Consider the following 23,754-nt stretch of genomic DNA (forward strand, 5'->3'; position numbering starts at 1 on the left):
AGCAACACCCAGATCCCTCTGTACCGCAGCAACACCCAGATCCCTCTGTACCACAGCAACACCCAGATCCCTCTGTACCACAGCAACACCCAGATCCCTCTGTACCGCAGCAACACCCAGATCCCTCTGTATCACAGCAACACCCAGATCCCTCTGTACCACAGCAACACCCAGATCCCTCTGTACCGCAGCAACACCCAGATCCCTCTGTACCGCAGCAACACCCAGATCCCTCTGTATCACAGCAACACCCAGATCCCTCTGTACCACAGCAACACCCAGATCCCTCTGTACCGCAGCAACACCCAGATCCCTCTGTACCGCAGCAACACCCAGATCCCTCTGTACCACAGCAACACCCAGATCCCTCTGTACCGCAGCGACACCCAGATCCCTCTGTACCACAGCAACACCCAGATCCCTCTGTACCACAGCAACACCCAGATCCCTCTGTACCGCAGCAACACCCAGATCCCTCTGTACCACAGCAACACCCAGATCCCTCTGTACCACAGCAACACCCAGATCCCTCTGTACCACAGCAACACCCAGATCCCTCTGTACCGCAGCAACACCCAGATCCCTCTGTACCACAGCAACACCCAGATCCCTCTGTACCGCAGCAACACCCAGATCCCTCTGTACCCCAGCAACACCCAGATCCCTCTGTACCACAGCAACAGCCAGATCCCTCTGTACCGCAGCAACACCCAGATCCCTCTGTATCACAGCAACACCCAGATCCCTCTGTACCACAGCAACACCCAGATCCCTCTGTACCACAGCAACACCCAGATCCCTCTGTACCACAGCAACACCCAGATCCCTCTGTACCACAGCGACACCCAGATCCCTCTGTACCACAGCGACACCCAGATCCCTCTGTACCACAGCAACACCCAGATCCCTCTGTACCACAGCAAACACCCAGATCCCTCTGTACCGCAGCAACACCCAGATCCCTCTGTACCACAGCAACACCCAGATCCCTCTGTACCGCAGCAACACCCAGATCCCTCTGTACCACAGCAACACCCAGATCCCTCTGTACCACAGCAACACCCAGATCCCTCTGTACCGCAGCGACACCCAGATCCCTCTGTACCACAGCGACACCCAGATCCCTCTGTGCCGCAGCAACACCCAGATCCCTCTGTACCACAGCGACACCCTGATCCCTCTGTACCGCAGCAACACCCAGATCCCTCTGTACCGCAGCCACTCCCAGATCCCTCTGTACCGCAGCAACACCCAGATCCCTCTGTTCCACAGCGGCACCCAGATCCCTCTGTACCGCAGCAACACCCAGATCCCTCTGTACCGCAGCAACACCCAGATCCCTCTGTACCACAGCAACACCCAGATCCCTCTGTACCACAGCAACACCCAGATCCCTCTGTACCACAGCAACACCCAGATCCCTCTGTACCGCAGCAACACCCAGATCCCTGTGTACCCCAGCAACACCCAGATCCCTCTGTACCGCAGCAACACCCAGATCCCTCTGTACCACAGCAACACCCAGATCCCTCTGTACCACAGCAACACCCAGATCCCTCTGTACCACAGCAACACCCAGATCCCTCTGTACCACAGCAACACCCAGATCCCTCTGTAGCACAGCAACACCCAGATCCCTCTGTACCGCAGCAACACCCAGATCCCTCTGTACCGCAGCAACACCCAGATCCCTCTGTACCACAACGACACCCAGATCCCTCTGTACCGCAGCAACACCCAGATCCCTCTGTATCACAGCAACACCCAGATCCCTCTGTACCACAGCAACACCCAGATCCCTCTGTACCACAGCAACACCCAGATCCCTCTGTACCGCAGCAACACCCAGATCCCTCTGTACCACAGCAACACCCAGATCCCTCTGTACCACAGCAACACCCAGATCCCTCTGTACCGCAGCAACACCCAGATCCCTCTGTACCACAGCAACACCCAGATCCCTCTGTACCACAGCAACACCCAGATCCCTCTGTACCACAGCAACACCCAGATCCCTCTGTATCACAGCAACACCCAGATCCCTCTGTACCGCAGCAACACCCAGATCCCTCTGTACCACAGCAACACCCAGATCCCTCTGTACCGCAGCAACACCCAGATCCCTCTGTACCTCAGCAACACCCAGATCCCTCTGTACCTCAGCAACACCCAGATCCCTCTGTACCTCAGCAACACCCAGATCCCTCTGTACCACAGCAACACCCAGATCCCTCTGTACCGCAGCAACACCCAGATCCCTCTGTACCTCAGCAACACCCAGATCCCTCTGTACCTCAGCAACACCCAGATCCCTCTGTACCGCAGCAACACCCAGATCCCTCTGTACCGCAGCAACACCCAGATCCCTCTGTACCGCAGCAACACCCAGATCCCTCTGTACCGCAGCAACACCCAGATCCCTCTGTACCACAGCAACAGCCAGATCCCTCTGTACCGCAGCAACACCCAGATCCCTCTGTACCGCAGCAACACCCAGATCCCTCTGTACCGCAGCAACACCCAGATCCCTCTGTACCACAGCAACAGCCAGATCCCTCTGTACCGCAGCAACAGCCAGATCCCTCTGTATCACAGCAACACCCAGATCCCTCTGTACCGCAGCAACACCCAGATCCCTCTGTACCACAGCAACACCCAGATCCCTCTGTAGCACAGCAACACCCAGATCCCTCTGTACCACAGCAACACCCAGATCCCTCTGTACCACAGCGACACCCAGATCCCTCTGTACCGCAGCAACACCCAGATCCCTCTGTACCACAACGACACCCAGATCCCTCTGTACCGCAGCAACACCCAGATCCCTCTGTACCACAGCAACACCCAGATCCCTCTGTACCACAGCAACACCCAGATCCCTCTGTATCACAGCAACACCCAGATCCCTCTGTATCACAGCAACACCCAGATCCCTCTGTACCACAGCAACACCCAGATCCCTCTGTACCGCAGCAACACCCAGATCCCTCTGTACCGCAGCAACACCCAGATCCCTCTGTACCCCAGCGACACCCAGATCCCTCTGTACCACAGCAACACCCAGATCCCTCTGTACCACAGCAACACCCAGATCCCTCTGTACCGCACTGACACCCAGATCCCTCTGTACCGCAGCAACACCCAGATCCCTCTGTACCACAGCGACACCCAGATCCCTCTGTACCGCAGCAACACCCAGATCCCTCTGTACCACAGCAACACCCAGATCCCTCTGTACCACAGCAACACCCAGATCCCTCTGTACCACAGCAACACCCAGATCCCTCTGTACCGCAGCAACACCCAGATCCCTCTGTACCGCAGCAACACCCAGATCCCTCTGTACCCCAGCAACACCCAGATCCCTCTGTACCACAGCAACAGCCAGATCCCTCTGTACCGCAGCAACACCCAGATCCCTCTGTACCACAGCGACACCCAGATCCTTCTGTACCACAGCAACACCCAGATCCCTCTGTACCGCAGCAACACCCAGATCCCTCTGTACCACAGCAACACCCAGATCCCCCTGTACCACAGCAACACCCAGATCCCTCTGTACCACAGCGACACCCAGATCCCTCTGTACCACAGCAACACCCAGATCCCTCTGTACCACAGCAACACCCAGATCCCTCTGTACCACAGCAACACCTTGCCAGAAGATCTTGAATTGGAATCTGGCAAACGAACCCTCCCAGCTCCCAGGGGAACCCTCCCAGCTCCCAGGGGAACCATCCCAGCTCCCAGGGGAACCATCCCAGCTCTCAGGGGAACCCTCCCAGCTCCCAGAACCATTCCAGCTCCCAGGGGAACCATCCCAGCTCCCAGGGGAACCATCCCAGCTCCCAGGGGAACCATCCCAGCTCCCAGGGGAACCCTCCCAGCTCCCAGGGGAACCCTCCCAGCTCCCAGGGGAACCCTCCCAGCTCCCAGGGGAACCCTCCCAGCTCCCAGGGGAACCCTCCCAGCTCCCAGGGGAACCCTCCCAGCTCCCAGGGAAACCCTCCCAGCTCCCAGGGGAACCCTCCCAGCTCCCAGGGGAACCACCCCAGCTCCCAGGGAAACCCTCCCAGCTCCCAGGGGAACCCTCCCAGCTCCCAGGGGAACCATCCCAGCTCCCAGGGAAACCCTCCCAGCTCCCAGGGGAACCCTCCCAGCTCCCAGGGGAACCCTCCCAGCTCCCAGGGAAACCCTCCCAGCTCCCAGGGAAACCCTCCCAGCTCCCAGGGGAACCATCCCAGCTCCCAGGGGAACCCTCCCAGCTCCCAGGAGGACCACCCCAGCTCCCAGGAGGACCACCCCAGCTCCCAGGGGAACCATCCCAGCTCCCAGGGGAACCATCCCAGCTCCCAGGGGAACCATCCCAGCTCCCAGGGGAACCATCCCAGCTCCCAGCTCCCAGGGGAACCATCCCAGCTCCCCCACGTCTCTCCGCACTGACTGAAGCTCTCATTTATTACGAGGGGAATTGGGATATAAAAAGGATGGACAGCAGAACATGCCGGATATTTTCATAGAGGACGGACCACCTCTGTGAAGGGGAAAAACGGGAGCTGATGTTTTTCGAGTCTTTGTCAAGGTGGATGGATTTGTTTATTGTCATGTGTACCGAGGGACAGTGAAAAGTATTTTTCTTTACCTATTATTTTCTTTACCAATTAAGGGACAATTTAGTGTGGCCAGTGTACCTAAGCTGCACATCTTTTGGGTTGTGGGGGTGAGACCCATGCAGAATGGATTGGATTTGTTTATTGTCATGTGTACCGAGGTACAGCGAAAAGTATTTTTCTGCGGGCAGCTCAACAGATCATTCAGTACATGGGAAGAAAAGGGAAGAAAAGAAAATACATAATAGGGCAACACAAGGTATACAATGTAACTACATAAGCATTGGCATCGGATGAAGCATACAGGCTGTAGTGTTAATGAGATCAGTCCATAAGAGGGTCGTTTAGGAGTCTGGTGACAGTGGGGAAGAAGCTGTTTTTGAGTCTGTTCGTGCGTGTTCTCAGACTTCTGTATCTCCTGCCCGATGGAAGAAGTTGGAAGAGTGAGTAAGCCGGGTGGGAGGGGTCTTTGATTTTGCTGCTCGCTCTCCCCCCGGCAGCGGGTGGTGTAGATGGAATCAATGGATGGGAGGCAGGTTTGTGTGATGGACTGGGCGGTATTCACGACTCTCTGAAGTTCCTTGCGGTCCTGGGCCGAGCAGTTGCCATACCAGGCTGTGATGCAGCCCGATAGGATGCTTTCTATAGTGCATCTGTGAAAGTTGGTAAGGGTTATTGTGGACATGCCGAATTTCCTTAGTTTCCTGAGGAAGTATAGGCGCTGTTGTGCTTTCTTGGTGATAGCGTTGACGTGGGTGGACCAGGACAGATTTTTGGAGATGTGCACCCTGAGGAATTTGAAACTGATCGGCTCTTTGACAAAGAGTCACCCAGATGTTGTCCAGCACGTTCTGTTTTTGTGTCAGGCTCCAGCATCGGCAGTAATTTGCATAATGCGGCTAACATCTCGAATACCGGCTGCCCTTTTGGTGTCCCGATTGTCAATGTGAGGCGGTTCACAGGAGGTTCACTGTGTTTGACAGCTGAAATGAGTAAACTGCTTCATGAGGGACTGCTGGACTGACAAGGATCGTTTGCACCAGAGTTTAGGAGAGGGAGAGGGGTGACTTAGAATTGGTACAATGCAGAAGGAGTCTATTCAGCCCACTTTGTCTTCACCGACCCTCTGGTGGCACAGTGGTTGGCACTGCTGCCTCTTGGCGGCAGTGATCTGGGGGTTCGATTCTGACCTTGGTTCTGTGTGAACAGAGGGGAGTCATTTTCTCTCCGAGGATTACGTACGTTTGGACCTCCCTGACTCAGGAGGCACTGGAGACCTGGCCCGGGGGGGGTGCTGAATATAGGTTATTGTCGGATGGGGTGGGGGGGGGGGGGTAAGAGACAGAAACAGGTCACCCACATTCCCGTTGAATGGCAGAGCATGCCAAGGACCTAGTGCCCCCCCACACCCTCCCCCCACACCCTCCCACTTCGCTCATTCACAAGTCTCTCATTGCTGCAATGTTGCGATAAATTAACCTCCGTGCCCTCGCAGAGGGCCCTGCCAAGGCCTTCCGAAGGTGCGGAAGTCGGGATTGGTAGGAATACCTCATTTGGGGTCCCGAGCCAGTGTGTGCGCCGAGGAGTATGGACCTCGGAGCTCCACTCTCCCATTTTCTAAATCTATCAATGAAACCTCGGTTGCCGAAATCCTTTAATAGCCACACTCTCAAACCTGTCCTGCTACTTCCAAAAGGATTGCACACATGTAGCACCCCCTCTTCCGACCCCTCCCTTTGCTCGACCCCCCCTCCCCAGCCAGGTCCCTTCACTCTGGAAATTGCACCTTGCTTTCAAGAGAAGACTATTGAGCAATACCTTGGGCAGCAATGAGGAGGTGGAGGTCACGAGGTCATTGCGACAGCCACGATGATGGCGATGAGTATGATCACCAGGACCAAAATGCAGATAATCACAAAGACTTTCTTCTGCAAGAGAGAGGGAGAGAAAGAGAGGCAATGAGTCATTGAGTGGCACAATTACACAGCCCCAAATCCCAGTGTCAAGCCAGTAGGTCCCTCCCCATAACTCCACCATCAACAACCTTGGGGGAAGCGATGGGGAGGTCAGGGGGCAGAGGGGAGGTCAGGGGGCAGAGGGGAGGTCAGGGGGCAGAGGGGAGGGCAGGGGGCAGAGGGGAGGTCAGGGGGCAGAGGGGGGGGTCAGGGGGCAGAGGGGGGGTCAGGGGGCAGAGGGGGGGGTCAGGGGGCAGAGGGGGGGGGTCTGGGGGCAGAGGGGGGGGGTCAGGGGGCAGAGGGGGGGTCAGGGGGCAGCGGGGGGGTCAGGGGGCAAAGGGGGGGGTCAGGGGGCAAAGGGGGGGGTCAGGGGGCAAAGGGGGGGGTCAGGGGGCAAAGGGGGGGGGGTCAGGGGGCAAAGGGGGGGGGTCGGGGGCAAAGGGGGGGGTCAGGGGGCAAAGGGGGGGGTCGGGGGCAAAGGGGGAGGTCAGGGGGCAGCGGGGAGGTCAGGGGGCAGCGGGGAGGTCAGGGGGCAGCGGGGAGGTCAGGGGGCAGCGGGGAGGTCAGGGGGCAGCGGGGAGGTCAGGGGGCAGCGGGGAGGTCAGGGGGCAGCGGGGAGGTCAGGGGGCAGCGGGGAGGTCAGGGGGCAGCGGGGAGGTCAGGGGCGCGGGAGGTCAGGGGCAGCGGGGAGGTCAGGGGGCAGCGGGGAGGTCAGGGGGCAGCGGGGAGGTCAGGGGGCAGCGGGGCGGTCAGGGGGCAGCGGGGAGGTCAGGGGGCAGCGGGGAGGTCAGGGGGCAGCGGGGAGGTCAGGGGGCAGCGGGGAGGTCAGGGGGCAGCGGGGAGGTCAGGGGGCAGCGGGGAGGTCAGGGGGCAGCGGGGAGGTCAGGGGGCAGCGGGGAGGTCAGGGGGCAGCGGGGAGGTCAGGGGGCAGCGGGGAGGTCAGGGGGCAGCGGGGAGGTCAGGGGGCAGCGGGGAGGTCAGGGGGCAGCGGGGAGGTCAGGGGGCAGCGGGGAGGTCAGGGGGCAGCGGGGAGGTCAGGGGGCAGCGGGGAGGTCAGGGGGCAGCGGGGAGGTCAGGGGGCAGCGGGGAGGTCAGGGGGCAGCGGGGAGGTCAGGGGGCAGCGGGGAGGTCAGGGGGCAGCGGGGAGGTCAGGGGGCAGCGGGGAGGTCAGGGGGCAGCGGGGAGGTCAGGGGGCAGCGGGGAGGTCAGGGGGCAGCGGGGAGGTCAGGGGGCAGCGGGGAGGTCAGGGGGCAGCGGGGAGGTCAGGGGGCAGCGGGGAGGTCAGGGGGCAGCGGGGAGGTCAGGGGGCAGCGGGGAGGTCAGGGGGCAGCGGGGAGGTCAGGGGCAGCGGGGAGGTCAGGGGGCAGCGGGGAGGTCAGGGGGCAGCGGGGAGGTCAGGGGGCAGCGGGGAGGTCAGGGGGCAGCGGGGAGGTCAGGGGGCAGCGGGGAGGTCAGGGGGCAGCGGGGTAGGGGAGGTCAGGGGGCAGCGGGGAGGTCAGGGGGCAGAGGGGAGGTCAGGGGGCAGAGGGGAGGTCAGGGGGCAGAGGGGAGGTCAGGGGGCAGAGGGGAGGTCAGGGGGGCAGAGGGGAGGTCAGGGGGCAGAGGGGAGGTCAGGGGGCAGAGGGGAGGTCAGGGGGCAGCGGGGAGGTCAGGGGGCAGAGGGGAGGTCAGGGGGCAGCGGGGAGGTCAGGGGGCAGAGGGGAGGTCAGGGGGCAGAGGGGAGGTCAGGGGGCAGAGGGGAGGTCAGGGGGCAGAGGGGAGGTCAGGGGGCAGAGGGGAGGTCAGGGGGCAGAGGGGAGGTCAGGGGGCAGAGGGGAGGTCAGGGGGCAGAGGGGAGGTCAGGGGGCAGAGGGGAGGTCAGGGGGCAGAGGGGGTTACCATTGACAACAACTGAATTGGATGGTTTCCAGGTGGCGATGTTGATACGTTGGGGATGTTCGCTGGTGACTGCACGATGTTCAGCACCATTCCTGACCCCCCAAAGCCTGTCCACCATCTCCAAGGACACAAGTCAGCAGTGTGATGGGATAGTCTCCACTTGCCTGGATGAATGGCGGCTCCAACAACACTCGAGAAGCTCGACTCCATCCAGGACAAAGCAGCCCCGCTCGATCGACACCCCACCCCACAGACATTCACTCCCTCCAACACCGACACACAGCAGCAGCCGTGTGTACCGTCTACAAGATGCTCTGCAGCGATTCGACAGCACCTTCCAAACCCAGGACTACTACCATCTTGGACAGGAGCAGCTGATACCTGGGAACCCCACATCCTGGAGGCTCCCAGTCACTCACCATCCTAACTGGGAAATATATTGGCTGTTCCTTGGGTCAAAATCCTGGAATATCTCCCAAACAGCAGAGTGGGTTCACCTACGCCACACGGGATTATGGCAAGTCAAGATGGTGGATCACCCACCACCTTCTCAAAGAGCAATTAGGGATGGGCAATAAATGCTGGGCCGGGCCAGCGACACCCACATGCCATGAAAGAACAAATAAAAACACGAGAAAGCCCAGAACATGAAGAGGCCTCAATCTATCAGGGAACAATTGCTGATCACAGAGGTCGCCCGAGCCTCCAGTAGGCTAATCCAAGCTATAAAGCGAGGCAGGACAGGGTTGTGGGGGGTACATGTAGGCCGCATCGTGCCTTGAGGTACGCGAGTGGTTCTGATCACACGGAAACGCCCCCTCATTCTCACATCCCCTCACCATGCACCCCCGGAAACTCCAAACAATGCCAACCCCTCATCTTCAAAATGGCCGTCCACCACTCCAGCATTCACCGCACCACCCCCTCCCCTACCATCGGCCTCACCTTTCTCGCCTTCCTCTGATTGACCTGCGGCGGTCGCCATGTTGTCGGCCGCCTTCTCGACGTAGTTGACCGAATTGGAGATGTAGTTCTCGATGTTGTTGACCAGCTCCCCCTGAAAGAAGACATCAAATGCCCTGAGCTTGGAATGGACGGTGGTCGGAACTGCAAGGTGCTGGCAAGAGCAAGTCATCTCGGGGCCCCAGCATGCACCTTGGGCCTAGTTAGCCAATCCTGCACCTGTTGAGCTGGCCACTTCATCGCACTGCTCCACCCATGAATACATTCCACAGGAAAGGCCCAGGCCTCATTTGTGGCCTATTGCTAATCCCACACCTAGTGGCGGGGGAACAACCGCTACTGAACTGCCAATTTTCTGTCCTGCATCTCGCTGGGCACAAAATGGCTGTACACCCGAAGCAAGGTGGACAAGTTTGATAAATAGTGCGGAGGAAAGCCTTAGATTACAGGACAATACACGTGGGGCTGCTTAGAGGCGCAGAACAGTGGCAAATGGAATTTAACCTGGAGAAATGTGAGGTGATGCATTTTGGGAGGATTAACAATGGAAGGGAATACTCAATGAACACTAGGAAGTACAAAGGACCAGAGTGACCTCGGGGTGTATGTCTATAGATCCCGGAAGGCATTAGGACAGATAGATAAGGTGGTTAAGAAAGCAGGTACAATACCACATGACCATAAGACACAGGAGCAGAATTAGGCCACTCGGCCCATCGAGTCTGCTCCGCCATTCAATCATGGCTGATATGTTTCTCATCCCCGTTCTCCTGCCTTCTCCCCATAACCCCTGATCCCCTTATCAATCAAGAACCTATCTATCTCTGTCTTAAAGACACTCAGTGATTTGGCCTCCACAGCCTTCTGCGGCAAAGAGTTCCACAGATTCACCCACCCTCTGGCTGAAGAAATTCCTCCTCATCTCTGTTAGAAAGGATCGTCCCTTTAGTCTGAGATGGTGTCCTCTGCTTCTAGTTTTTCCTACCCGTGGAAACATCCTCTCCACGTCCACTCTATCCAGGCCTCGCAGTATCCTGTAAGTTTCAATAAGATCCCCCCCTCATCCTTCTAAACTCCAACGAGTGCAGACCCAGAGTCCTCAACCGTTCCTCATACGACAAGTTCTTCATTCCAGGGATCATTCTAGTGAACCTCCTCTGGACCCTTTCCAAGGCCAGCACATCCTTCCTTAGATACGGGGCCCAAAACTGCTCACAATACTCCAAATGGGGTCTGACCAGAGCCTTATACAGCCTCAGAAGTACATCTCTGCTCTTGTATTCTCGCCCTCTTGACATGAATGCTAACATTGCATTTGCCTTCCTAACTGCCGACTGAACCTGCACATTAACCTGAAGAGAATCATGAACAAGGACTCCCAAGTCCCTTTGTGCTTCTGATTTCCGAAGCATTTCCCCATTTAGAAAATAGTCTATGCCTAGATTCCTCATTCCAAAGTGCATAACCTCACACTTTTCCACATTGTATTCCATCTGCCACTTCATTGCCCGCTCTCCCAGCTTGTCCAAGTCCTTCTGCAGCCCCCTTGCTTCCTCAATACTACCTGTCCCTCTACAGATCTTTGTATCATCTGCAAACTTAGCAACAGTGCCTTCAGTTCCTTCATCCAGATCATTAATGTATATTGTGAAAAGTTGTGGTCCCAGCACAGACCCCTGAGGCACACCACTAGTCACCGGCTGCCATCCTGAAAAAGACCCCTTTACCCCCACTCTCTGCCTTCTGCCAGTCAGCCAAACCTCTATCCATGCCAGGATCTTACCCTGAACACCATGGGCTCTTAACTTATTTAACAGTCTCCTGTGCGGCACATTGACAAAGGCCTTCTGGAAATCTAAATAAATCACGTCCACTGGTTCTCCTTTGTCCAACTACTTTGTTACCTCCTCAAAGAACTCGAACAGATTTGTGAGACATGACCTCCCCTTGACAAAGCCGTGCTGACTCAGTCCTGTTTTTGCACTTCCAAGTACTCCGCAATCTCATCTTTAATAACAGACTCTAAAATCTTACCAATGACCAAAGTCAGGCTAACTGGCCTATAATTTCCCGTCTTCTGCCTCCCTCCCTTCTTAAACAGCGGTGTTACATTAGCCACTTTCCAGTCCTCTGGGACCCTTCCTGCCTCCAGTGATTCCTGAAAGATCATCACCAATGCCTCCACAATCTCCTCAGCTATCTCTTTTAGGACCCTGGGGTGTAGGCCATCCGGTTCAGGTGACTTATCCACCTTCAGACCTTTCAGTTTCCCCAGAACCTTCACCTTAGTGATGGTCACTGCATTCACCTCTGCCCCCTGGTTCTCCTGGAGCTCTGGCATCCCACTGGTGACTTCCACCGTGAAGACTGATGCAAAGTAACTCTTCAGTTCCTCTGCCATTTCTTTGTTTCCGATTATTACTTCTCCAGCCACGTTTTCCAGTGGCCCAATGTCTATTTTTGCCTCTCTCTTACCTTTTATATATTGGGGAAAAAATCTCTTCCTAGCTTCCTTTATATTACTAGCTAGCTTGCACTCGTACTTCATCTCCCCCTTATTGCTTTTCTAGTTGTCCTCTGCTCGCTTTTAAAGGCTTCTCAATCCTCTGGCTTCCCACTAATCCTCGCCACTGTGTATGCTTTTTCCTTAGCCTTTATGCTGTCCTTGACATCCCTCATTAGCCATGGATAACTTGTCCTCCCCTCAGCATGTTTCCTTCTCCTTGGGATGAATTTCTGTTGTGCCTCCCTAATAACCCCCAAAAACTCCTGCCATTGCTGTTCCACTGACTTCCCTGCCAACCAACTCTGGCCAGCTCCTCCCTCACGTCTTTGTAGTTACCCTTATTTAATTGTAACACTGTTACATCTTAGGGCAGCACAGTAGCACAGTGGTTAGCACTGTGGCTTCACAGTACCAGGGTCCCAGGTTCGATTCCCGGCTGGGTCACTGTCTGTGTGGAGTCTGCACGTTCTCCCCGTGTGTGCGTGGGTTTCCTCCGGGTGCTCCGGTTTCCTCCCACAGTCCAAAGACGTGCAGGTTAGGTGGATTGGCCGTGCTAAAATTGTCCTCAAGTGTCCAAAAAATGTTGGGTCGGTGCAGACTTGATGGGCTGAATGGCCTCCTTCTGCACTATATATTCTATGTTCTATCTGATTCCAGCTTCTCCCTCTCAAACTGCAGGGTAAATTCTATCATATTGTGGTCGCTGCTCCCTAAGGGTTCCTTCACCTTTATCTCCCTAATCAAGTCTGCCTCATTACACATCACCAAATCCAGAATTGCCTGTTCCCTAGTCGGCTCTGTCACAAGCTGCTCCAAAAAACCATCTCTTAGACATTCCACAAATTCCTTTCCTTGGGAACCACTACCAACCTGATTTTCCCAGTCCACCTGCATATTGAAGTCCCCCATGATTATTGTAATATTGCCTTTTTTACATGCCTTTTCTATCTCCTGATTTATTTTCTGCCCCACATCCTGATTACTGCTCGGGGGCCTGTACATAACTCCCATCAGGGTCTTTTTACCTTTGTGATTCCTCAACTCTACCCACAGAGACTCTATGCCTTCTGATCCTATATCGCTCCTTGCTATCGATTTAACTTCATTGCTTATTAACAATGCAATGTGGAGTATATAGTGTTCAATTCTGGTCGCCACACTACCAGAAGGATGTGGAGGCTTTAGAGAGGGTGCAGAAGAGATTTACCAGAATGTTGCCTGGTATGGAGGGCATTAGCTATAAGGAGAGGCTGAATAAACTCGGTTTGTTCTCACTGGAACGACGGAGGTTGAGGGGCGACCTGATAGAGGGGCAGAGACAGAGTGGATAGTCAGAGGCTTTTCCCCAGGGTAGAGGGGTCAATTACTAGGGGGAATAGGTTTAAGGTGCGAGGGGCAAGGTTTAGAGGAGATGTACGAGGCAGGTTTTTTTTACACAGAGGGTAGTGGGTGCCTGGAACTCGCTGCCGGAGGAGGTGGTGGAAGCAGGGACAATAGTGACATTTAAGGGGCATCTTGACAAATACATGACTAGGTTGGGAATAGAGGGATACGGACCCAGGAAGTGTAGAAGATTTTAGTTTAATCGGGCAGCATGGTCGGCACAGGCTTGGAGGGCCGAAGGGCCTGTTCCTGTGCTGTACTTTTCTTTGATCAATGGATACTTGCCTTTATTAGCTACAGCATAGAAAATAATAGCAGGGAGGTTACGCAGGAGCTGTATGAAAGAATGGTTAGGCTGCAGCTGGAGCACTGCGTGCAGTTCTGGTCACTACACTATAGGAAGGAAGCGATAGCACGAGAGAGGGTGCAGAGGAGGTTCACCTGGATGTTGCCTGGGCTGGAGAGTTTCAGCTATGGAGAGAGGCTGGTTAGACTGGGGTTGTTTTCCCTGGAGTAGAGAGGCTGAGATGGGACATGATCGAGTTGTACAGAATTATGAAGTCACTGATCGGGTGGATAAGAAGGAACTTTTCCCCTTGGTGGAGGGGTCAATGCCCAGGGGGCAGAGATTTAAGGGAAGGGGCAGGAGGTTTAAGAGGGGATGTGAGGATAAACCTTTGTACCCAGAGGGTGGTGGGAGTCAGGAACTCGCTGCCTGAAAGGGGGGTGGAGACAGAGACCCTAACAACATTGAAGAAGCAGTTAGAAGAGCACTTTACAGACCGTCACTGTACAAAGCGACAGACTAAGTGCTGGAAAATGGGATTGGAATAGATAGGTGCTCGAGGTCAGTACAGACACGAGGGGCCTCTCTGTGCTGCAAAACTCTCCTCAAAATAACCTACAACCCAGGGTACTATAGGAGTTGGCCATGGAAATGCGTGGACCTGGGCTGCCATTATTTTGATTCTGGAATAGTCCTCACAGACTGGAGGGCGGGGACTGTAACTCCGCTATTTAAAAAAGGAGGGAGGGAGGGAGGGAGTTGTAGACTGGCCAGTCCAACATCAGTCGGAGCGAAAATGCTCGAGTCTATTACAAAGGATTTGGTAACAGTACACAAAGAAAAAAGCAATGGGATTCGGCAAAGTTAACATGGGTTTCAGAAAGGGGAATCATACTTGATAAACCTACTGCAGTGTTTTGAGGACATGGCTAGCAGAATAGATAAGGGAGAACCAGTGGATGTGGTATATTTGGATTTTCAGAATGCTTTAAAAAAATCTCACAGAAGAGGTCAGCGCGTGGGATTGGGGGCAATGTCCTGGCATGGATCGGGGGCAATGTCCTGGCATGGATTGGGGGCAATGTCCTGGCATGGATCGGGGGCAATGTCCTGGCGTGGATTGGGGGCAATGTCCTGGCATGGATTGGGGGCAATGTCCTGGCATGGATCGGGGGCAATGTCCTGGCATGGATTGGGGGCAATGTCCTGGCATGGATTGGGGGCAATGTCCTGGCATGGATTGGGGGCAATGTCCTGGCATGGATTGGGAAGTGGTTCACAGAAAGGAACCGGAGACAAGGAATAAACGGGGAGTTTTTTTTGAAGCGATAGGCAGTGATAATAATCTTTGTCGCAAGTAGGCTTACATTAACACTGCAATGAAGTTACTGCGAAAATCCTTTAGCCGCCACATTCCGGCGCCTGTTCGGGTCACAGAGGGAGAATTTCAGAATGTCCAATTCACCTAACAGCACGTCTTTCGGGACTTGTGGGAGGAAACCGGAGCACCCGCAGACACGGGGAGAATATGAAGACTCCGCACAGACAGTGACCCAGCGGAGAATCGAACTGGAACCCTGGAGCTGTGAAGCGACTGTGCTAACCATTGTGCTATCGTGCTGCCCCCGATAGTGGGTCCCGCAGGAATCGATGTTTGGGCCCCAGTTATTGACAATATACATCAATGATTTGGATGAGGGGGTCAAATGAAATATTTCCAAAGTTTACGGACGACCCACGAAGGGTGGGAATGTGAACAGTGAGGTGAATATTAAAAAGCTTCACGGTGATTTAGACAAATTCAGTGAGAGGGCAAATACATGGCAGATTAAGTATAATGGGCATAAATGTCAATTTAGCCATTTCAGACTGAGAAACAGAATGGCAGAACATGATTTAAATGGTGATAAACTGGAGAGTGTGGATGTACAAAGGGACTTGGGTGTCCTCGAATGCCAGTCACTAAAAGTAAGCATATAGGTACAACAAGCAGTCAGGTTTGCTGACCTTCACTGCAAGTCGACTTGGGTACAGGAAATGAAAATGAAATGAAAATCGTTTATTGTCACGAGTAGGCTTCAATGAAGTTACTGTGAAAAGCCCCTAGTCGCCACATTCCGGCGCCTGTCCGGGGAGGCTGGTACGGGAATCGAACCGTGCTGCTGGCCTGCCTTGGTCTGCTTTAAAAGCCAGCGATTTAGCCGAGTGAGCTAAACCAGCCCCTGAGCAAGGATGAGTTATTCCAGCTGTGCATGACTATGGCGATTCCACACCTGGAGTACTGTATGCGGTCATGTGAAAGTACCTTTAAGAAATGGGTGTTTATAAATGGGTGTGTACATAAATACCTGTAGTGAAAGGATCTTTAAGAAATAGGTGTTTACTACTGCAGTGATGTCAGAGAGTGGGTGGAGCTGGGCTGTCTGTCAGCTTTTTACTTTCGTTTTTGAGCAGGCTGCAGGGTGTGTTTTACTTTTGTTTTCAGTGTTGGAGCTGAAGCCAGACAGAGCAGGTGTACTGCTGATCTCTCTGCCATCAAAAGACTATCTCTTAATCATTTGGTGAATTCAGAATTATAAATGTTCTCAGTAGTGAATGTGAACCCAATGTGCTTCTGGTAAAAGGTGTTTTCAGTCTAATGGATGTTAAAAGGAAAGTTTAAGGATTACTTAGTGTTGTATTCTTTGGGGGTTGTATTTGAATTGATGGTTGCTAAGATGTTCACTGTATGTTTTAAAAAGGTTAACTGGAGTTCATAGAATAAACATTGTTTTGTTTTAAAAAATACTTTTCCATTTCTGCTGTACCACACCTGTAGAGTGGGCCGTGTGCTCCCCATACCACAATCTGTTAAAAGTTGTGGGTCAGGGGAACTCCGTGATACACTTTGGGGTTCTCTAAACCCTGGCCCAGAACAGTGCACTGTTGGTTTCATTATCTAAAACTGTGATATTAATAAATAATAATAATAACTTATTGTCACGAGTAGGCTTCAATTAAGTTACTGTGAAAAGCCCCTGGTTGCCACATTCCGGTGCCTGTTCGGGGAGGCCGATACGGGAATTGAACCCACGCTGCTGGCCTTGTTCTGCATTACAAGCCAGCTGTTTAGCCCACTGTGCTAAACCAGCCCCTGAGGCATTGAGGGAGTGCAGCGGGAGCTCACCAGACAGATTCCAGGGATGGCACGATTGTCATACGAGGAAAGATTGGGTCTGTACTCACTATAACTTAGAAGGATGAGAGGGGATCGAATAGAAGATTCTGACAGGATTGGGCACACTGGATACACGGATGTTATTCCCTCCGGCTGGGTGTGAGGTCTAGAAAAAGGCGTCACACTGTCAGGATATGGCGCCGGCCATGTGGGACGGAGATGAGGAGAGATTTGCTCACTCAGAGGCTGGGAACCAGTGGGACTGTCCACCACAGAAAACTGCTGAATATACTAAAGAAGGAAACATATGGACCGTTAAGATGTCAGAGGCTACAGGGAGAACGAGGGAGTGCGGTGTTGAGATAGAGGATCTGCCAGGATTAGCAAGAATGGTGCAGCAGGCTCGAAGGGCTGAATGGCCTTGTTCCTGTTTTCCACGTTTCTGTGTAAAAATGGCACTTGGGGAGTGGGGCTGACACTGGGAGATGCCATTCCAGTTCAGATGGTGACCGATTATCCCCGATGTAGTTCCCCAGAGATTCAGCAGCCTTCAATCCCCTGGGGTGACATGTGGGCTCCCGAGGTCAGTCCGTCAGGAAGGGCTTTGGACGAATACAGAGCCATTTTGAGTGGGCCAGCATTGACTGCTGGCTGTCAGGTAGGCCGCACAGCCTGTCCCCCGCCCTCAACCGCCTATGTCGCAACATGAGAAAAGGCCTCAATAAATAGGCCCGAAAGGGAAGACAAGAACAACCTCTCCCTCGGGATCAAATCCAAATTTGTCTACGATACAAAGTCAAGCTCCTTGCCTGGGCCTCAACCTCCATCGCCAAGTAGGTGAACATCTCGTGGAGCTCCACGATGCTACGCTCCAAACGTTTGATCTCCGTGTGACGGCTTTCAATTTCATCCAAGGCCTGCTTCGTCACCTGGGTTTCCTGCATCAACTACATGCACAGAGAAATGTGTTAGATACACTGTCCTTTCCCCCTCTGGGACAGTGTCACAGTGTGTTAGATACACTGTCCTTTCCCCCTCTGGGACAGTGTCACAGTGTGTTAGATACACTGTCCTTTCCCCCTCTGGGACAGTGTCACAGTGTGTTAGATACACTGTCCTTTCCCCCTCTGGGACAGTGTCACAGTGTGTTAGATACACTGTCCTTTCCCCCTCTGGGACAGTGTCACAGTGTGTTAGATACACTGTCCTTTCCTCCTCTGGGACCGGGTGTCACAGTGTGTTAGATACACTGGCCTTTCCCCCTCTGGGACAGTGTCACAGTGTGTTAGATACACTGTCCTTTCCCCCTCTGGGACAGGTGTCACAGTGTGTTAGATACACTGTCCTTTCCCTCTCTGGGACCGGGTGTCACAGTGTGTTAGATACACTGTCCTTTCCCCCTCTGGGACAGTGTCACAGTGTGTTAGATACTCTGTCCTTTCCCCCTCTGGGACCGGGTGTCACAGTGTGTTAGATACACTGACCTTTCCCCCTCTGGGACAGTGTCACAGTGTGTTAGATACACTGACCTTTCCCCCTCTGGGACTGGGTGTCACAGTGTGTTAGATACACTGAACTTTCCCCCTCTGGGACTGGGTGTCACAGTGTGTTAGATACACTGACCTTTCCCCCTCTGGGACCGGGTGTCACAGTGTGTTAGATACACTGTCCTTTCCCCCTCTGGGACCGGGTGTCACAGTGTGTTAGATACACTGAACTTTCCCCCTCTGGGACTGGGTGTCACAGTGTGTTAGATACACTGTCTTTTCCCCCTCTGGGACCGGGTGTCACAGTGTGTTAGATACACTGTCCTTTCCCCCTCTGGGACAGTGTCACAGTGTGTTAGATACACTGACCTTTCCCCCTCTGGGACTGGGTGTCACAGTGTGTTAGATACACTGTCCTTTCCCCCTCTGGGACCGGTGTCACAGTGTGTTAGATACACTGTCATTTCCCCCTCTGGGACAGTGTCACAGTGTGTTAGATACACTGTCCTTTCCCCCTCTGGGACCGTGTCACAGTGTGTTAGATACACTGTCCTTTCCCCCTCTGGGACAGTCTCACAGTGTGTTAGATACACTGTCCTTTCCCCCTCTGGGACAGTCTCACAGTGTGTTAGATACACTGTCCTTTCCCCCTCTGGGACAGTGTCACAGTGTGTTAGATACACTGTCCTTTCCCCCTCTGGGACTGGGTGCCACAGTGTGTCAGATACACTGTCCTTTCCCCCTCTGGGACAGTGTCACAGTGTGTTAGATACACTGTCCTTTCGCCCTCTGGGACCGGGTGTCACAGTGTGTTAGATACACTGTCCTTTCCCCCTCTGGGACTGGGTGCCACAGTGTGTTAGATACACTGTCCTTTCCCCCTCTGGGACAGTGTCACAGTGTGTTAGATACACTGTCCTTTCCCTCTCTGGGACAGTGTCACAGTGTGTTAGATACACTGTCCTTTCCCCCTCTGGGACAGTGTCACAGTGTGTTAGATACACTGTCCTTTCCCCCTCTGGGACAGTGTCACAGTGTGTTAGATACACTGTCCTTTCCCCCTCTGGGACAGTGTCACAGTGTGTTAGATACACTGTCCTTTCTCCCCTCTGGGACAGTGTCACAGTGTGTTTAGATACACTGTCCTTTCCCCCTCTGGGACAGGTGTCACAGTGTGTTGATACACTGTCCTTTCCCCCTCTGGGACCGTGTCACAGTGTGTTAGATACACTGTCCTTTCCCCCTCTGGGACAGTGTCACAGTGTGTTAGATACACTGTCCTTTCCCCCTCTGGGACAGTGTCACAGTGTGTTGATACACTGTCCTTTCCCCCTCTGGGACAGTGTCACAGTGTGTTAGATACACTGTCCTTTCCCCCTCTGGGACAGTGTCACAGTGTGTTAGATACACTGTCCTTTCCCCCTCTGGGACAGTGTCACAGTGTGTTAGATACACTGTCCTTTTCCCCCTCTGGGACAGTGTCACAGTGTGTTAGATACACTGTCCTTTCCCCCTCTGGGACAGTGTCACAGTGTGTTAGATACACTGTCCTTTCCCCCTCTGGGACAGGTGTCACAGTGTGTTAGATACACTGTCCTTTCCCTCTCTGGGACAGTGTCACAGTGTGTTAGATACACTGTCCTTTCCCTCTCTGGGACAGTGTCACAGTGTGTTAGATACACTGTCCTTTCCCCCTCTGGGACAGTGTCACAGTGTGTTAGATACACTGTCCTTTCCCCCTCTGGGACAGTGTCACAGTGTGTTAGATACACTGTCCTTTCCCCCTCTGGGACAGGTGTCACAGTGTGTTAAGATACACTGTCCTTTCCCCCTCTGGGACAGGTGTCACAGTGTGTTAGATACACTGTCCTTTCCCCCTCTGGGACAGTGTCACAGTGTGTTAGATACACTGTCCTTTCCCCCTCTGGGACCGGGTGTCACAGTGTGTTAGATACACTGTCCTTTCCCCCTCCTGGGACTGGGTGTCACAGTGTGTTAGATACACTGTCCTTTCCCCCTCTGGGACCGGGTGTCACAGTGTGTTAGATACACTGTCCTTCCCCCCTCTGGGACAGTGTCACAGTGTGTTAGATACACTGTCCTTTCCCCCTCTGGGACAGTGTCACAGTGTGTTAGATACACTGTCTTTTCCCCCTCTGGGACCGGGTGTCACAGTGTGTTAGATACACTGTCCTTTCCCCCTCTGGGACTGGGTGTCACAGTGTGTTAGATACACTGTCCTTTCCCCCTCTGGGACAGTGTCACAGTGTGTTAGATACACTGTCCTTTCCCTCTCTGGGACCGGTGTCACAGTGTGTTAGATACACTGCCCTTTCCCCCTCTGGGACCGGGTGTCACAGTGTGTTAGATACACTGTCCTTTCCCCCTCTGGGACAGGTGTCACAGTGTGTTAGATACACTGTCCTTTCCCACTCTGGGACCGGGTGTCACAGTGTGTTAGATACACTGTCCTTTCCCCCTCTGGGACAGTGTCACAGTGTGTTAGATACACTGACCTTTCCCCCTCTGGGACTGGGTGTCACAGTGTGTTAGATACACTGTCCTTTCCCCCTCTGGGACAGTGTCACAGTGTGTTAGATACACTGTCCTTTCCCACTCTGGGACCGGGTGTCACAGTGTGTTAGATACACTGACCTTTCCCCCTCTGGGACAGTGTCACAGTGTGTTAGATACACTGTCCTTTCCCCCTCTGGGACAGTGTCACAGTGTGTTAGACACACTGTCCTTTCCCACTCTGGGACCGGGTGTCACAGTGTGTTAGATACACTGACCTTTCCCCCTCTGGGACCGGGTGTCACAGTGTGTTAGATACACTGTCCTTTCCCCCTCTGGGACAGTGTCACAGTGTGTTAGATACACTGTCCTTTCCCCATATGGGACAGTGTCACAGTGTGTTAGATACACTGTCCTTTCCCCTCTCTGGGACAGTGTCACAGTGTGTTTGATACACTGTCCTTTCCCTCTCTGGGACAGTGTCACAGTGTGTTTGATACACTGTCCTTTCCCTCTCTGGGACAGTGTCACAGTGTGTTTGATACACTGTCCTTTCCCCCTCTGGGACAGTGTCACAGTGTGTTAGATACACTGTCCTTTCCCCCTCTGGGACAGTGTCACAGTGTGTTTGATACACTGTCCTTTCCCCCTCTGGGACAGTGTCACAGTGTGTTTGATACACTGTCCTTTCCCCTCTGGGACAGTGTCACAGTGTGTTTGATACACTGTCCTTTCCCCCTCTGGGACAGTGTCACAGTGTGTTTGATACACTGTCCTTTCCCCCTCTGGGACAGTTTCACAGTGTGTTAGATACACTGTCTTTTCCCCCTCTGGGACAGTGTCACAGTGTGTTAGATACACTGTCCTTTCCCCCTCTGGGACAGTGTCACAGTGTGTTAGATACACTGTCCTTTCCCCCTCTGGGACCGGGTGTCACATTGTGTTAGATACACTGTCCTTTCCCCCTCTGGGATAGTGTCACAGTGTGTTAGATACACTGTCCTTTCCCCCCCCTGGGACAGTGTCACAGTGTGTTAGATACACTGTCCTTTCCCTCTCTGGGACAGTGTCACAGTGTGTTAGATACACTGTCCTTTCCCTCTCTGGGACAGTGTCACAGTGTGTTTGATACACTGTCCTTTCCCCCTCTGGGACAGTGTCACAGTGTGTTAGATACACTGTCCTTTCCCCCTCTGGGACAGTGTAACAGTGTGTTAGATACACTGTCCTTTCCCCCTCTGGGACAGTGTCACAGTGTGTCAGATACACTGTCCTTTCCCCCTCTGGGACCGGGTGTCACAGTGTGTTAGATACACTGTCCTTTCTCCCTCTGGGACAGTGTCACAGTGTGTTAGATACACTGTCCTTTCCCCCTCTGGGACAGTGTCACAGTGTGTTAGATACACTGTCCTTTCCCCCTCTGGGACAGGGTGTCACAGTGTGTTAGATACACTGTCCTTTCCCCCTCTGGGACAGGGTGTCACAGTGTGTTAGATACACTGTCCTTTCCCCCTCTGGGACAGGTGTCACAGTGTGTTAGATACACTGTACTTTCCCCCTCTGGAACAGTGTCACAGTGTGTTAGATACACTGTCCTTTCCCCCTCTGGGACCGAGCGTCACAGTGTGTTAGATACACTGTCCTTTCCCCCTCTGGGACAGTTTCACAGTGTGTTAGATACACTGTCTTTTCCCCCTCTGGGACAGTGTCACAGTGTGTTAGATACACTGTCCTTTCCCCCTCTGGGACAGTGTCACAGTGTGTTAGATACACTGTCCTTTTCTCCTCTGGGACCGGGTGTCACAGTGTGTTAGATACACTGTCCTTTCCCTCTCTGGGACAGTGTCACAGTGTGTTAGATACACTGTCCTTTCCCCCTCTGGGACAGTGTCACAGTGTGTTAGATACACTGTCCTTTCCCTCTCTGGGACAGTGTCACAGTGTGTTAGATACACTGTCCTTTCCCCTCTGGGACAGTGTCACAGTGTGTTAGATACACTGTCCTTTCCCCCTCTGGGACAGTGTCACAGTGTGTTAGATACACTGTCCTTTCCCCTCTGGGACAGTGTCACAGTGTGTTAGATACACTGTCCTTTCCCCCTCTGGGACAGTGTCACAGTGTGTTAGATACACTGTCCTTTCCCCCTCTGGGACAGGGTGTCACAGTGTTAGATACACTGTCCTTTCCCCCTCTGGGACAGTGTCACAGTGTGTTAGATACACTGTCCTTTCCCCCTCTGGGACAGTGTCACAGTGTGTTAGATACACTGTCCTTTCCCCCTCTGGGACAGTGTCACAGTGTGTTAGATACACTGTCCTTTCCCCCTCTGGGACAGGTGTCACAGTGTGTTAGATACACTGTCCTTTCCCCCTCTGGGACAGTGTCACAGTGTGTTAGATACACTGTCCTTTCCCCCTCTGGGACAGTGTCACAGTGTGTTAGATACACTGTCCTTTCCCCCTCTGGGACAGTGTCACAGTGTGTTAGATACACTGTCCTTTCCCCCTCTGGGACAGTGTCACAGTGTGTTAGATACACTGTCCTTTCCCCCTCTGGGACAGTGTCACAGTGTGTTAGATACACTGTCCTTTCCCCCTCTGGGACAGTGTCACAGTGTGTTAGATACACTGTCCTTTCCCCCTCTGGGACAGTGTCACAGTGTGTTAGATACACTGTCCTTTCCCCCTCTGGGACAGTGTCACAGTGTGTTAGATACACTGTCCTTTCCCCCTCTGGGACAGTGTCACAGTGTGTTAGATACACTGTCCTTTCCCCCTCTGGGACAGTGTCACAGTGTGTTAGATACACTGTCCTTTCCCCCTCTGGGACAGTGTCACAGTGTGTTAGATACACTGTCCTTTCCCCCTCTGGGACAGTGTCACAGTGTGTTAGATACACTGTCCTTTCCCCCTCTGGGACAGGTGTCACAGTGTGTTAGATACACTGTCCTTTCCCCCTCTGGGACAGGTGTCACAGTGTGTTAGATACACTGTCCTTTCCCCCTCTGGGACAGG

At 53.7% G+C, this 23,754-nt stretch overlaps 1 protein-coding gene across 1 annotated transcript in view; it reads right to left on the reverse strand.

Annotated features, from left to right (window-relative positions):
• Positions 1-17,723, reverse strand: part of LOC119954824 (syntaxin-4-like) — a 19,110-nt gene extending 1,387 nt beyond the window's left edge. The window contains exons 1-3 of the mRNA XM_038780366.1: positions 17,548-17,723; positions 9,389-9,500; positions 6,429-6,538 (exon numbers count right to left, since the gene is read on the reverse strand). Of these exons, the coding sequence (XP_038636294.1) occupies positions 6,429-6,538; positions 9,389-9,500; positions 17,548-17,682 (357 nt within the window). The 5' untranslated portion in view covers positions 17,683-17,723. The remainder of the gene's footprint in view (positions 1-6,428; positions 6,539-9,388; positions 9,501-17,547) is intronic.
• Between the last annotated feature and the right edge of the window lie 6,031 nt (positions 17,724-23,754).

The sequence above is a fragment of the Scyliorhinus canicula genome, chromosome 20, assembly GCF_902713615.1.
Source record: "Scyliorhinus canicula chromosome 20, sScyCan1.1, whole genome shotgun sequence".
NCBI classification, from domain to species: Eukaryota; Metazoa; Chordata; class Chondrichthyes; order Carcharhiniformes; family Scyliorhinidae; genus Scyliorhinus; species Scyliorhinus canicula.